The sequence below is a fragment of the Geotrypetes seraphini genome, chromosome 6, assembly GCF_902459505.1.
Source record: "Geotrypetes seraphini chromosome 6, aGeoSer1.1, whole genome shotgun sequence".
In the NCBI taxonomy this organism is placed as follows: domain Eukaryota; kingdom Metazoa; phylum Chordata; class Amphibia; order Gymnophiona; family Dermophiidae; genus Geotrypetes; species Geotrypetes seraphini.
In genome coordinates this window covers 229,819,417-229,833,727 of record NC_047089.1, presented here as the reverse complement: position 1 = coordinate 229,833,727, position 14,311 = coordinate 229,819,417, and the positions used below count along the sequence as shown (strand labels likewise).

At 39.1% G+C, this 14,311-nt stretch overlaps 1 protein-coding gene across 4 annotated transcripts in view; it reads right to left on the bottom strand.

Annotated features, from left to right (window-relative positions):
• The window catches only part of IFNAR1 (interferon alpha and beta receptor subunit 1), a 105,714-nt gene that overhangs the window by 48,947 nt on the left and 42,456 nt on the right, over positions 1 to 14,311 (bottom strand). For all 4 annotated transcript variants that reach the window (XM_033948105.1, XM_033948103.1, XM_033948106.1 and 1 more), the window contains exon 7: positions 4,033 to 4,226. In XM_033948105.1, the coding sequence (XP_033803996.1) occupies positions 4,033 to 4,226 (194 nt within the window). The remainder of the gene's footprint in view (positions 1 to 4,032; positions 4,227 to 14,311) is intronic.

The following is a 14,311-nucleotide window of genomic DNA, read 5'->3' as shown; positions in this document are numbered from 1 at the left end:
GACTTGGAGGGAGTTAAAAGGAGAGATGCTGCTGGGAGGGGAGGAGAGAAAGGGATGGGAAGAGAGTTAATGTTGGATAGAGGGAGGAGGGAAGGGAGAAGAAGGAGAGATGCTGCTGGGAGGGGAGGAGGGAAAGGGATGGGAAGAGAGTTAATGTTGGATAGAGGGAGGAGGGAAGGGAGAAGGAAAAAAGGAAGGAGGGAAGGGAGAAAGAAAAAAGGAAGGAAACAGCTGGCAGGGAGATTACAGGAGGGGAAGGGGGTCAGGGTGGAATGGAGAGATCAGATGAGGGAAAAGGGAGAGAGAGGAATGAGAAAGTAGAGAGACATTGATGCTGGAAAGGGGGCAGCAGAGAAATGAGAGAGGGATAAAGATGCTAGATCTGGTGTAGGAGATATAAAAATGAAGAAGGCAGTGAAGCTGGAATGAATGATGTAAAAAGGAGAGAAGAGGCACAGGCTGGATGGACAGGGGAGAGGGCCATAGAAGGAAGTCAGATACATATGGAAGGGGGAGAGGGCAAACATTGGATGGAACGCGCAGATGCTGGATTGAAGACAGGGCAGACGCTGGAAGGAAAAGAGTGAAAAGAAGATGAAAGCAGAAACCAGAGACAACAAAATGTAGAAAAACTAATTTTATTTCTATTTTGTCATTAGAATATATCAGATTTGAAATATATATCCTGCTAGAGACATAACTGGGGACTGCAGTATTCCATTAGCATGATATTTCTATGTAGCATTCTATAATAACTTGGCTTGTTCAGTTTTCTTGATAGTAGAGGGGATATATGTGAAGGGGAGGGGAGACAGGGGTTTTGTTGGTCCGTGCTCTGTATATTTGTATTTATAAAATCACAATTGTTCAGAATATTGTTTCTTTTTATCTTTAGTAAAATACGTTCAATATAAAATCATAACTGTGGCTTGTGCAGATGGGATCAGATGGTTTGCAGGGACTGAGCTAGCGGAGATGGGGCGTAAACGGGGGTTTTATATTTTAGTCCTAGTAGTTTGCCGGTCCACAAAATAATTCTTTTATTTCTGCCGATCCACGGGTGTAAAAAGGTTGAAAAACACTGTGCTAGTGTTCTCCATAGTTTATCGTGATCCACACAGTCAAAAACTTTGCTGTAGTTGATGAAGCAAGAGACTTTTGGTATTCTTTGCTCTTCTCCAATATCCATCTAACATTGGCAAAAATGTCTCTTGCTCCTCGACCTTTTCTGAAACCAGCCTAATTTCGGATAATTCTTGCTCAAAATATGATTGTAGCCTTTGTTGTAAGCAATATTTTGCTGGTGCGTGTGAATTAACAGTGATCTTCTCCAGTCGGTTAGCTATGTTTTTTCCTTCCAAATCTGTTGACATAGTCGAGTAAGGGCCATGAGAGCACCTTCTGAGCCTTTGATTAATTCAACTGAAATATCGTCGATACCAGGTGACTTGTTTTTTGATAAAGCTTTACTTGCTGGTATAATCAATTGATGTAAATTATTTAGTCAAGAAAATCTATTTAGATGGGAAATACGTATCAACAGAAATTATGAATGGTTGGCCAATGTTGAGACCTCCTTGTAATTTTCCCAACTATTCTTATTTATATATAGTATCTTTTAACAGACCCTCAGAAATGCCACCAGCCACTCAAATGCATATCATAGTGGTTGGATTTATACATTAATTCCTCACCGGATCAATCCAACTATTTTTTACATTTTTTATATTGATGATTTTCAAAAAGTGCATCAGTGCTTAGATAAAACTTTTTATAAATATAAAGCTAATACTTAGCTTAGCTTAGGTGGTCCATTCTAAGGGATCCTGTCACCGACATGTTTCACCCTGCTCGGGTTTCATCAGGGTTGTAATCCCTCAGTTAGAGTTGGTTTCTTGGGAGTGGTCGCGTTGTGGGAAACCAACTCTAACTGAGGGATTACAACCCTGATGAAATCCGAGCAGGGTGAAACATGTCGGTGACAGGATCCCTTAGAATGGACCACCTAAGCTAAGCTAAGTATTAGCTTTATATTTATAAAAAGTTTTATCTATGCACTGATGCACTTTTTGAAAATCATCAATATAAAAATTTTAAAAAATAGTTGGATTGACCCGGTGAGGAATTAATGTATAAATCCAACCACTATGATATGCATTTGAGTGGCTGGTGGCATTTCTGAGGGTCTGTTAAAAGATACTATATATAAATAAGAATAGTTGGGAAAATTACAAGGAGGTCTCAACATTGGCCAACCTTTCATAATTACTTGCTGGTATGACTTCTTTTAAAATATCTGGTTCTTATTCAGTGTCAGTTTTTAGTTCAATTTCGCCACTGTTATCCTCATTGCCTTTTTGCATAGATTTTCGGAATATTCTTTCTATCTCTTTTTAATGCTTTCTGGATTTTTCAATATCATTCCATTGTTGTCTTTAAGCATCCCCAATTGGGGCTGGAATTTCTGCCACAACCTTTTAACCTCCTGAAATGCTAATCTGGTTAATCCGAAAGAAGTTATCCTGCCATTGTATCGGGTGATGGTGCGTCCGCATCTGGAGTACTGCGTCCAATATTGGTCACCGTACCTTAAGAAGGACATGGCGTTACTCGAGAGGGTTCAGAGGAGAGTGATGCGTCTGATAAAGGGGATGGAAAACCTTTCATACGCTGAGAGATTGGAGAAACTGGGTCTCTTTTCCCTGGAGAAGAGGAGACTTAGAGGGGATATGATAGAGACTTACAAGATCATGAAGAGCATAGAGAGAGTAGAGAGGGACAGATTCTTCAAACTTTTGAATAATAAAAGAACAAGAGGGCATTCAGAAAAGTTGAAAGGGGACAGATTCAAAACGAATGCTAGGAAGTTCTTCTTTACCCAACGTGTGGTGGACACCTGGAATGCGCTTCCAGAGAGCATAATAGGGCAGAGTACAGTACTGGGGTTCAAGAAAGGATTGGACAATTTCCTGCTGGAAAAGGGGATAGAGGGGTATAGATAGAGGATTACTGCACAGGTCCTGGACCTGTTGGGCCGCCACGTGAGCGGACTGCTGGGCACGATGGACCTCAGGTCTGACCCAGCAGAGGTACTGCTTATGTTCTGATTCAATTTTCTGACAAATAGCCTTTAGACATCATTTTTTATGTTGCTGAACTTGACGTTGAAACACATGTAATATTGCATCATACCATATACTATGATTTTATCTTGTTCAGCAGACTGTTACTGAGATTTATTTACTGCCATTTTGAATAAAGTCACCCAAAGCAGTGCACAGCAAGAATAAGCTGGACATAGGCAACATAAAAATACAGCATTAGAGGTACCAGAGAGGGGATATCTTTAGTGATATTAGTCAGTATATTTGATTTTTTTTAAATCACTCTGGAGAGCTGAAGCCACTGGTAGAAAGATGAAGATTGGAGACCATATTTAGATAGAAGATCTGCAAAAGATAATAATTAAAAAGCTGGAATGCATACATCTCCAATATACCATATACCTAATTGAGCCCATTTAAGCCAGCAAACTGGAGAATTATCAGTTTTGATCTGAGAGTTATTCCAAAGAGGTATTTGCACTGATCTGAAAATAGAGGTCTCTAGAATTATTTTATCCAAATCAAGTAAATGAGATAGAATTAGAGATGACAGGTTTTTATATGGTATCTGTGTAAATTAATTCTAGTTTTTAGCATCTGGCTCGTTTCTACAATGTAGCACCCTTCTTTACTTTTTTTGCACTGAATGATATATACCGTACCACATTGGAAGATGAGCATGTGAAGGATTCCCTTATGGTGATTGTTTTTCCCATGTGAGAGATTATGGGGTCCTGTGAAATATGCTGGCAAAGTTTGCAGTTTGGTATAATGCAGGCATGTGTGCCATTCTCTTTGTGAATTTGGGTTGTAAGTTGTTTTCTTTAAATTCTATATATTATCTCAAAAAGTGGACTAACACGGCTACCACACCATTTCACTCAAGATGAAATTCATAAAAGAGCAGAAGAGGTAACACATATCTTACTGTCTATGCTAGGGGTGAATTCTATCTCCTTAGACCAAGCTGTTTCTTCTGTCCCATTTATCGCCCGCACACGAAATTCATATTTTCCTTCAAAGATAATTTTGGAGGATAAGTCACATTCAGAGGTGGTAACCTTCTCACATCCTGATACTGTATCCCAGCAATCCTTCTTTTTAAACTTCTTTTCAAAGGCCCTAGAAAAGATGCAGATAAGTGTTTATTAATAAAACTGCATTTGTGTTTTTATTAGCTCTTTTCAGTTTTACTTAAAAGTATCTGCTAGAAAGAGAAACCTGTAAATTTAAATAATGCCAAAATTGAAATGACATTTACAAATTCATTTATATATGGATGCAGCAAAGCATCTAGGTGAAGTATGATATAAGAACATAAGAAGTTGCCTTCGCTGAGGCAGACCAGAGGTCCATCTCGCCCAGCGGTCCGCTCCCGCGGCGGCCCATCAGGCCTATTGCCTGAGCAGTGGTCTCTGACTATTTCTATAACCTACCTCTACTCCTATCCCTATAACCTACCTCTACTCCTATCTGTACCCCTCAATCCCTTTGTCCTTTAGGAACCTATCCAAACCTTCTTTGAAGCCCTGTAACGTGCTCCTGCCTACCACAGCCTCTGGAAGCGCGTTCCATGTATCCACCACCCTCTGGGTGAAAAAGAACTTCCTAGCGTTTGTTCTAAACCTGTCCCCTTTCAATTTCTCCGAGTGCCCCCTTGTATTTGTGGTTCCACATAATTTGAAAAATCTGTCCCTGTCTACTTTTTCTATGCCCTTCAGGATCTTGAAGGTTTCTATCATGTCTCCTCTAAGTCTCCGCTTCTCCAGGGAGAACAGCCCCAACTTTTTACGTCTGTCAGTATATGAGAGATTTTCCATACCCTTTATCAGCTTAGTTGCTCTTCTCTGGACTCCCTCAAGTACTGCCATGTCCTTCTTGAGGTACGGCGACCAGTACGGGACACAGTATTCCAGATGCGGGCGCACCATTGCACGATACAGTGGCAGGATGACTTCCTTCGTCCTGGTCGTGATACCCTTTTTAATGATACCCAACATTTTGTTTGCTTTCCTTGAGGCTGTGGCGCACTGTGCCGACGCCTTCAATGTTATGTCTACCATCACTCTCAGGTCTCTTTCAAGGTTACTTACCCCTAGCAGTGATCCCCCCCATTTTGTAAGTGAACATCGGGTTCTTTTTCCCTACATGCATGACCTTGCATTTCCCTATGTTGAAGCTCATTTGCCACTTTTTGGCCCACTCTTCCAGTGTCGTCAGATCCTTTTGGAGATATTCGCAGTCTGCCGTGGTTTTAACCCTGCTGTATAGTTTGGTGTCATCCGCAAATTTAATGACCTCACATTTTGTTCCCGCCTCCAGGTCGTTAATGAATATATTGAACAGGAGCGGTCCCAGCACCGACCCCTGCGGAACTCCGCTCGTGACCCATTGCCAGTCTGAGTAATGGCCCTTTACTCCAACCCTCTGTTTCCTGTCTTTGCCAGTTTTTGATCCATCGGTGGACCTCCCCTTGCACCCCGTGGTTCCATAGCTTCTTAAGCAATCTTTCGTGTGGTACCTTGTCGAAGGCTTTTTGGAAGTCAAGGTAAATGATGTCTATGGATTCCCCTTTATCCACCTGGCTATTTACCCCCTCAAAGAAGTATAATAAGTTTGTGAGGCATGACCTACTCTTGCAGACTTTAGCTGTCCATTGCTTTCGATGTGTTCACAGATGCTGTCCTTAATCAGTGCTTCCATCATCTTTCCCGGGACCGAGGTCAAGCTCACCGGCCTGTAGTTTCCTGGGTCACCCCTTGAACCTTTCTTGAAGATGGGCGTGACATTTGCTATTTTCCAGTCCTCCAGTCCACAATTATCAAGGAGAGTAATGGATCCAAAGCATTTGATGATACCTTTGCATGAGTGATTCTGTTAGCAAGCATGGAGCCCTGGAGCACTCTCCATCCAAATTTATCCAATGTCCTGCCTTCTCTGACCGGAGGAGTACTTGTGTAAGTTCTGGTACTGTTTGCTCATTTTAAGGCAGACTGAATGACCAAAGACTGGTATTGTAACTGTGGTCTGTCAAAGCCTGGGCAAGATTAGATTCTATAAAGGGTATCCAATTTTTGTTGAGGCTCCCAGTTTTTAAATAAGGTTTCTTTCATAAGATTGTGGAGAGGAACCTTTATACAGTCTATAGGCCACTCCTTAAGTCAGAAACTTCTGTGAGTTCTGCTCGAGGTTCTGTTTCAGATTCCTTATTAATCAGAAGCACCTGACCCATCTGTCTGATAAATTTTGCAAATGACAGACTTTCTGGAGTTGACCTTCAACGAAGAGGTAGAGGAGATGGGTCAGAAGGAATATTGTAAGACTCATCTGTAGATAAGTCAGGATATTCACTGGAAGAGCAAGGTGACAGATCTGAGTCATACTTTTCAATATCAGCCCTTGTAGATGGTGATCATTGAGGTAAGCATTGAGGAGAATGTCGAGGTGATGAACTGTGCTCTCCAGAAGAAGATGGATGTCTCTTCAACTTGGATGTTCGACGTCTTGGTATCTGAGAATGATGCCTCAATGGAGTTTGAGGGCAGTGCATAGACTGGGCATCTCAATGCAGGAATTTGAACAGGGTGCAACTGCAACATCCCAGACAGTTCTATCTGCAACAGTGCTCAAAGCTGTTCTTGCAGAGATGGCTCCAGTACTGATATTAGCAAGGATGCACTGGGCACTGGCTGTGTTGGGTGTTATGGTGTTGGGGACCTTGATGTCGAGATGCCTCAGAAGAAACACCAACTGCAGAGATGGCAATCTGGCATTGGCAAGTCAACGCTTAGAGTATGTCGAGGATGATGACTTTTGAGATGATGCAGATGCATGCTTGGAGGAAGAGATATGTTTATGCTTCTTAACTTTCTAACAAGGCACCCTCAACAATGGTAGAACCAACGATGAAGAGGTGGAATGGATCATTAATGCCATCGTTGCTGGTGTTGAACATCAGCATCTCCAGCCATAGTCGATGTACCCAAAGTTAAACCGAAAGGTTTCTTGAATTACAGCTTCCTGGCTTTAAGAACATAAGAATTGCCACTGCTGAGTCAGACCAGTAATCCATTATGCCCAGCAGTCCGCTCACGTGGCGGCCCTCTGGTCTAAGACCAGCACCCTAACTGAAACTAGCCCTACCATCGCACGTTCTTGTTCAGCAGAAACTTGTCTAACTTTGTCTTGAATCCTTGGAGGGTGTTTTCCCCTATAACAGCCTCTGGAAGAGCGTTCCAGCTCTCTACCACTCTCTGGGTGAAGAAGAACTTCCTTACGTTTGTACGGAATCTATCCCCTTTCAACTTTAGAGAGTGTCCTCTTGTTCTCCCTACCTTGGAGAGGGTGAACAACCTGTCCTTATCTACTAAGTCTATCCCCTTCAGTACCTTGAATGTTTCGATCATGTCCCCTCTCAATCTCTTCTGTTCGAGAGAGAAGAGGCCCAGTTTCTCTAATCTTTCGCTGTACGGCAGCTCCTCCAGTCCCTTAACCATCTTAGTCGCTCTTCTCTGGATCCTTTCGAGTAGTACCGTGTCCTTCTTCATGTATGGTGACCAGTGCTGGACGCAGTACTCCAGGTGAGGGTGTACCATGGCCCGGTACAGCGGCATGATAACCTTCTCTGATCTGTTCATGATCCCCTTCTTTATCATTCCTAGCATTCTGTTTGCCCTTTTTGCTGCTGACACACATTGTGTGGACGGCTTCATCGACTTGTCGATCAGAACTCCCAAGTCCCTTTCCTGAGAGGTCTCTCCAAGTACCACCCCGGACATCCTGTATTCGTGCATGAGATTTTTGTTACCGATATGCATCACTTTACACTTATCCACGTTGAACCTCATTTGCCATGTCGATGCCCATTTCTCGAGCTTGATTATGTCACGTTACAGATCTTCGCAATCCCCCTGCGTCTTTACTACTCTGAATAACTTCTTATCATCTGCAAATTTAATCACCTCGCTCGTCGTACCTATGTCCAGATCATTTATAAAGATGTTAAAGAGCACGGGTCCAAGCACCGAGCCCTGCGGCACCCCACTGGTGACGCTCTTCCAGTCCGAGTATTGTCCATTTACCCCCACTCTCTGTTTCCTATGCTCCAGCCAGTTTTTAATCCATGTATTTCACCCTCAATTCCATGGCTTGCAATTTTCCGAAGTAGTCGTTCATGTGGAACCTTGTTGAACGCCTTCTGAAAATCCAGATATACAATGTCGACTGGATCGCCCTTGTCTATCTGTCTGTATACTCCCTCAAAGAAGTGCAGCAAGTTCGTCAAACACGATCTGCCTTTGCTAAAACCGTGCTGACTGGTCCTCATCAGCCCGTGCCCGTCAAGGTGATCAATGATGCTGTCCTTTATCAGTGACTCTACCATCTTTCCCGGTACCGAGGTCAGACTCACTGGATCTCCCCTCGAACCTTTCTTGAAGATCGGTGTAACATTTGCCACCTTCCAGTCTTCCGGAATCTTTCCCGATTTGATCGACAGATTGGCTATTAGTTGAAGCAGTTCAGCTATAGTCCCTTTCAGTTCCTTGATGACCCTCGGATGGATGCCATCCGGTCCCGGGGATTTATCGCTCTTAAGCCTATCAATCTGCCTACATACCTCGGCTGACCGTCAATCCTGTCAGCTTTCCGTCTTCGTTTCCAGCATATAGCCTGATGGGTTCCGGTATGCTGTGTACATCTTCTTCGGTAAATACAGATGCAAAAAATGTGTTCAGTTTGTCAGCGATTGCTTTGTCCTCCTTTAGTGCTCCCTTTAGTCCATGGACATCCAACGGTCCCACCACTTCCTTTGCGGGTCGTTTCCCCTTAATATATCGAAAGAATGGCTTGAAGTTCTTCGCCTCCTTGGCTATTTTTTCCTCGTAGTCTCTTTTGGCCCCTTTTACCGCCTTATGGCACCTGCGTTGATGTTGTTTGTGCTTGTTCCAGTTTTCATCCGTTTTTGACCTTTTCCATTCCTTAAATGAAGTTTTGTCTCCGATCGCTTCCTTCACCTCTACAGTGAGCCACGCCGGTTCTTTGTTCTTTTTCCTCTTGGATCCCTTGTTGATACGCGGTCAAAGGACTACCGAAAAAACATTGAAGTTCCCAGTCTTAAAACAGGCTGAAAAGAGTCCAAAGGCCTGAAAAACAAAATTAGTAAAAAAAAAATCCAAAAATTTTAAACCAAATGAAATAAAAATAAATGAAATATAAAAATATTACTAAAATAAGGGAAAAATGAAATGGGAAGGCATGAAAAATTCACAAGTTTGACAAGCTTAAGAGAGACTCTAAAAAACATCTTCTCAGCTCTGTGGAAAACTGAACTGATGGTCCTGTGAACCGACATTGGGTGGGAAGGCTCCAGCACGTGCATAATATGTCTTATCTGTGCGTTTACTAGATAAGTGATTTTCAACCCAGTTCTAAAGGACCAGTTGACCAATTGTGTTTTCAGGATATCCACAATGAATATGCACTTCCTCCATTGTATGCAAATATCTCATGCACATTCATTGTGGGTATCCTGTAAACCCAACTGGACATGTGATCTTTGGGGACTGGGTTGAAAACCACTGCACTAGATAACAAGCTTCAGAGAACAGCAACTGTTTTATTCATGAATCTGCACAAACTGTATATTTAGTAAAGAAAAAGAAATACATTTGCATTAATATTACATGATGAGGATAGTTTATCAGCATTAAAGCAGATAAAGACAGATTGTTCACCCTCTCCAAGGTAGGGAGAACGAGAGGACACTCTCTAAAGTTGAAAGGGGATAGATTCCGTACAAACGTAAGGAAGTTCTTCATCCAGAGAGTGGCAGAAAACGGGAACGCTCTTCCGGAGTCTGTTATAGGGGAAAACACCCTCCAAAGTTTCAAGACAAAGTTGGACAAGTTCCTGCTAAACTGGAATGTACACAGGCAAGGCTGGACTCATTTAGAACACTGGTCTTTGATCTGGGGACCGCCACATGAGCAGACTGCTGGGATCAAGTTTAAGTTTCTTTATTTTTGATATACTCTCTATCAAAACAAATGTGTAGACTGTGTACAATATAAAAAGGCACAATGGACCACTGGTCTGACTCAGCAGCAGCAATTCTTATGTTCTTATATACCGAAAAGAGCTAATACCATCTAGGTACCAGACCAAAACAATTAATTCAACAATTTTAATTAACGCAATAATCTAATATAATAAAGCCCTAAGCTGTAATGGATCCGATATTGGATAAAAAACCAAGTAAAGTTATGAAATCATTAGGCTTAGATAATTTGATACTATCTTGTGATTTAGTAGATATATGGCGAATTCTTCATTTTAATGATCAGGAATTTTCTTTTTGTTCTCAGGTCCATAAATCCTTTTCACGAATTGATTATATATTTGTTTCTAATAATATAGCGCAGCGTGTCTTAAAAGCAGTAATTGATCCCATTATAATTTCAGATCATGCTGGTGTGTGGATTAATCTTCAAAATTATGATGCTGAAAACTCTGATTTAATTTGGAGATTTAATAATGATTTATTAGCGGATTCAAAATTTCTTGAAGATTTCAAAATAAAAATGCAAGAATTCTTTCAATTTAATGAATCAGATGATATTAATGCTGAGATCTTATGGGATGCTTTTAAAGCAACTATGAGAGGAAATATTATTTCATATTCAACATTTATTAACAAACAAAAAAAAAAAACAATTTATTGAGATGGGAAAGCAAATTAAATTATTAGAAAATAAATTAATTGAGAAATGGGAAAATAATACATTACAAGAATTATTAAAATTAAAAGTTAAATACAATGAAATTTCTTCTCAAATTGTGAGGAAAGACATTTTCAACAAACAAGTACAATATTATGGAAATTCAAATAAAGCTGGTAAATTATTAGCAAACTTTCTAAAAGCAAAGAAAAGAAAATCTAAGATTATTGCAATTAAAGATACAAAAGGTAACACACATACCAACACAAAAGATATTATAACACAATTTCTTGATTTTTATAAAGAATTATATACTTCCAATTCTTATGAAAATAAAGAACAAGACGGATTAACTTTTTTAAATTCATATATTGGACCAAATATTCCAGATCATATAAAAGGAAGTTTAGAAGAACCTATATCTTTAAAAGAATTAGAAACAGCATTGAAGTCTCTTAGAGTTGGATCCGCTCCAGGTGGAGATGGGTATACTGTTGAATTTTATAAATTTTTTCAAAATATCATATTACCACATCTGTTAAATTTATATCAATATCAAATAAAGAATGGAAAAATTTCTGGTACTATGGCAGAATCAATAATTATAGTCTTACCAAAACCAAACAAAGATCCTACTCTGGTTTCAAATTACAGGCCTATTTCATTATTGAATGTGGATAACAAATTAATGGCTAAAGTATTAGCATTAAGATTGGCAAAAGCTCTCCCTTTCATTATTGATGTACATCAAACAGGATTTATTGCTAAAAGACATTCATCAAATAATACTAGATTAGCATTCCACTCATTAAATTTAGCAAAAAATATAAATGATCCAGCTTTTTTAATATCTTTAGATGCAGAAAAAGCTTTTGACAGAGTGGAATGGAATTTTATATACCAAGCTTTACAATGGTTTGGTATAGGATCCGGTTTTATTGAAATGATTCAGACATTGTATAGCTCTCCTGGAGCAAGATTATATATTAATAATAATTTATCAAATAGATTTAACTTGCACAGGGGAGTTAGACAAGGATGCCCTCTGTCTCCTTTACTTTTTGATATTGTCCTAGAACCTTTATTAATTGCAATAAACAAAACTAAGGAGATAGAGGGAATATCATTTAACAATTTTGAATTTAAAATATCTGCATATGCAGATGATATATTATTATATTTAAGAAAACCGGAAACTACTATTCCATGTATACTTAATTTAATAGAAACATATGGTACTTTTTCTGGATATAAAATTAATTGGAACAAATCTGAAATTCTCCCAATAAATGTTCATTGTACCAAAGGATTATTTGACCCATATTCATTTATTTGGAAAGATGATGGTATAAAATACTTAGGAATTATGATCAAAAATACAATTGAAGACACAGTCAAAGAGAATGAAAAACTTTTATTGAAAAAAATAACAGAAATGTGTGAGCAATGGAATCCATTACATCTTTCTTGGTGGGGAAGAATTCAAACAATTAAAATGATGATATTGCCTGTGGTTTGTTACCAAATGAGTATGATTCCAATATTTTTTCAGGGGTCATTTTATAAAAAACTTAACAATATTCTTACAAAATTTGTTTGGTGTGGGAAAAGATCAAGAATCGCTTTAGTATCATTACAAAGACCAATTATGGAAGGGGGGGTAAATTTTCCAAATTTTTATAGGTATCATCAAGCCTATATCTTAAGACAGGGTATGTATTGGATTCTCCCAGAGCTTCTAGAAAATGTACCAGATTGGCTATATTTAGAATGGCGGCTCCTGTTCCCTTTATATCCAGAACAGTTAATAACTATAACAATGCCTAAAAGATACAAAGACCACAGAATTTTATTTGACACTTGGAAAACATTGAGATATATTAGTAATTTATCACCTGAACCTATTGCTAAATCTCTAAATCAATCAATATGGATAAACTCCAGGATCAGAATTGGCGGATTTAAAATCGTCTGGAAACAATGGATAAATGCAGGAATAAGAACATTGAATGATATCATATCAGAAGGTTCACTGCTTAGTTTTTCACAATTGCAAAATAAATTTGGATTAAATAAATCACAATATTTTAAATGGATGCAATTGAAGCAGGCCATTCAGGTAGGGTTCCCTGAATGGAAAAATCTAAATAATCAATATAGTTTACAGGTTCTATGTTTCCAGACGGATTTGTTGGGTCACCAAGCCGCAAAATGGTACAAATTGATATATGGATTTTTAAATAAAAAAAAGAAAACAGGTCTTAGGGATATTTGGAGTATTGAGATAGGTCAGACAATTTCTGAATCTCAATGGCCACGATTTTGGTCCTGGAGATTAAGATCTACAAGGTCAGCATCTATGAATCAAACATGGTTATTTTTATTACATAGAGTATTCTGGACCCCAACGCGCCTGCAAAAAATAGATAGTACTAGATCTAATAGATGCTGGCATTGTAAATTGGAAATAGGGACGTTAGATCATTTAATCTTTTTTTGTCCCTTTGTAAACGCATTTTGGAATTTAATTTGGCCCCAAATTAATAAGTTACTAGAGAATCACGTAGGACTCTCGTATGACACCATATTATTTGGTACTGCAATGAGAACTAAGAGTCCGATTTCAGCAAACAATAATAAGCTATTACTAATACTAACAGGAGTCGCCATGCAACAAATTACTCAAAATTGGAAAGATTACACCAAATTAAATTATACGTTCTGGTGGAATTCTGTTTGTCATATTTATAAAATGGAAAAAATAATAGCGTTACAACAGGGAAATCATCTTAATTTTAATAAAATTTGGCAACCATTGACAAAATATTCTAATGATTAGTTCTTAGCACAATGATAAATAATTATATATGAATGGGGTGGGATTTGACTAATTAATGGAAATATACTATATAAAAAGGGGATGGGAATTATATTTTATATGCTAATGTATAATCTTTATCATATTATATTTTAAATACGATGTATTATTAATGATAATATTTTAAATATGTAAAAAAAACTTTATTGTATATTATATTACTCAAATATTGTAAGAATGGAAAACTTATAAATAAAAATTTAAAAAAAAAAAAAAAAAACATTTGAATACAAAATCTGCCTTTAATAAAAGCTTATACATACTAAAAAAAAAAAAAAAAAAAAAAAAAAAAATAAAGCCCTAAGCGCGCATGCGTACTCCCACCTGCGTGCTCCCGTTTTCCGTGAGCTGTAGGAGTGCGCATGCACGCAGTGGCGCGGAGCCTGTTGGCCACGGCGGCTCTTGCCATCTGAAGGAAGGAAGGAGGAAAGGGGACACGGAGAGAAGGCGATTCATCTCATAGAGCCGCAAGCCTTTGGTCCAAGAGAGATCATTACGGCGCTGAGGAGGAACTCAAAAATAAGGCAGCAGCGCCTGCGCAACAGCCGAGCGTTACCGTCACGCGACACCATGGCTGAAATCCACGTAGGTATCTCAGCGGCGCTCCCGTC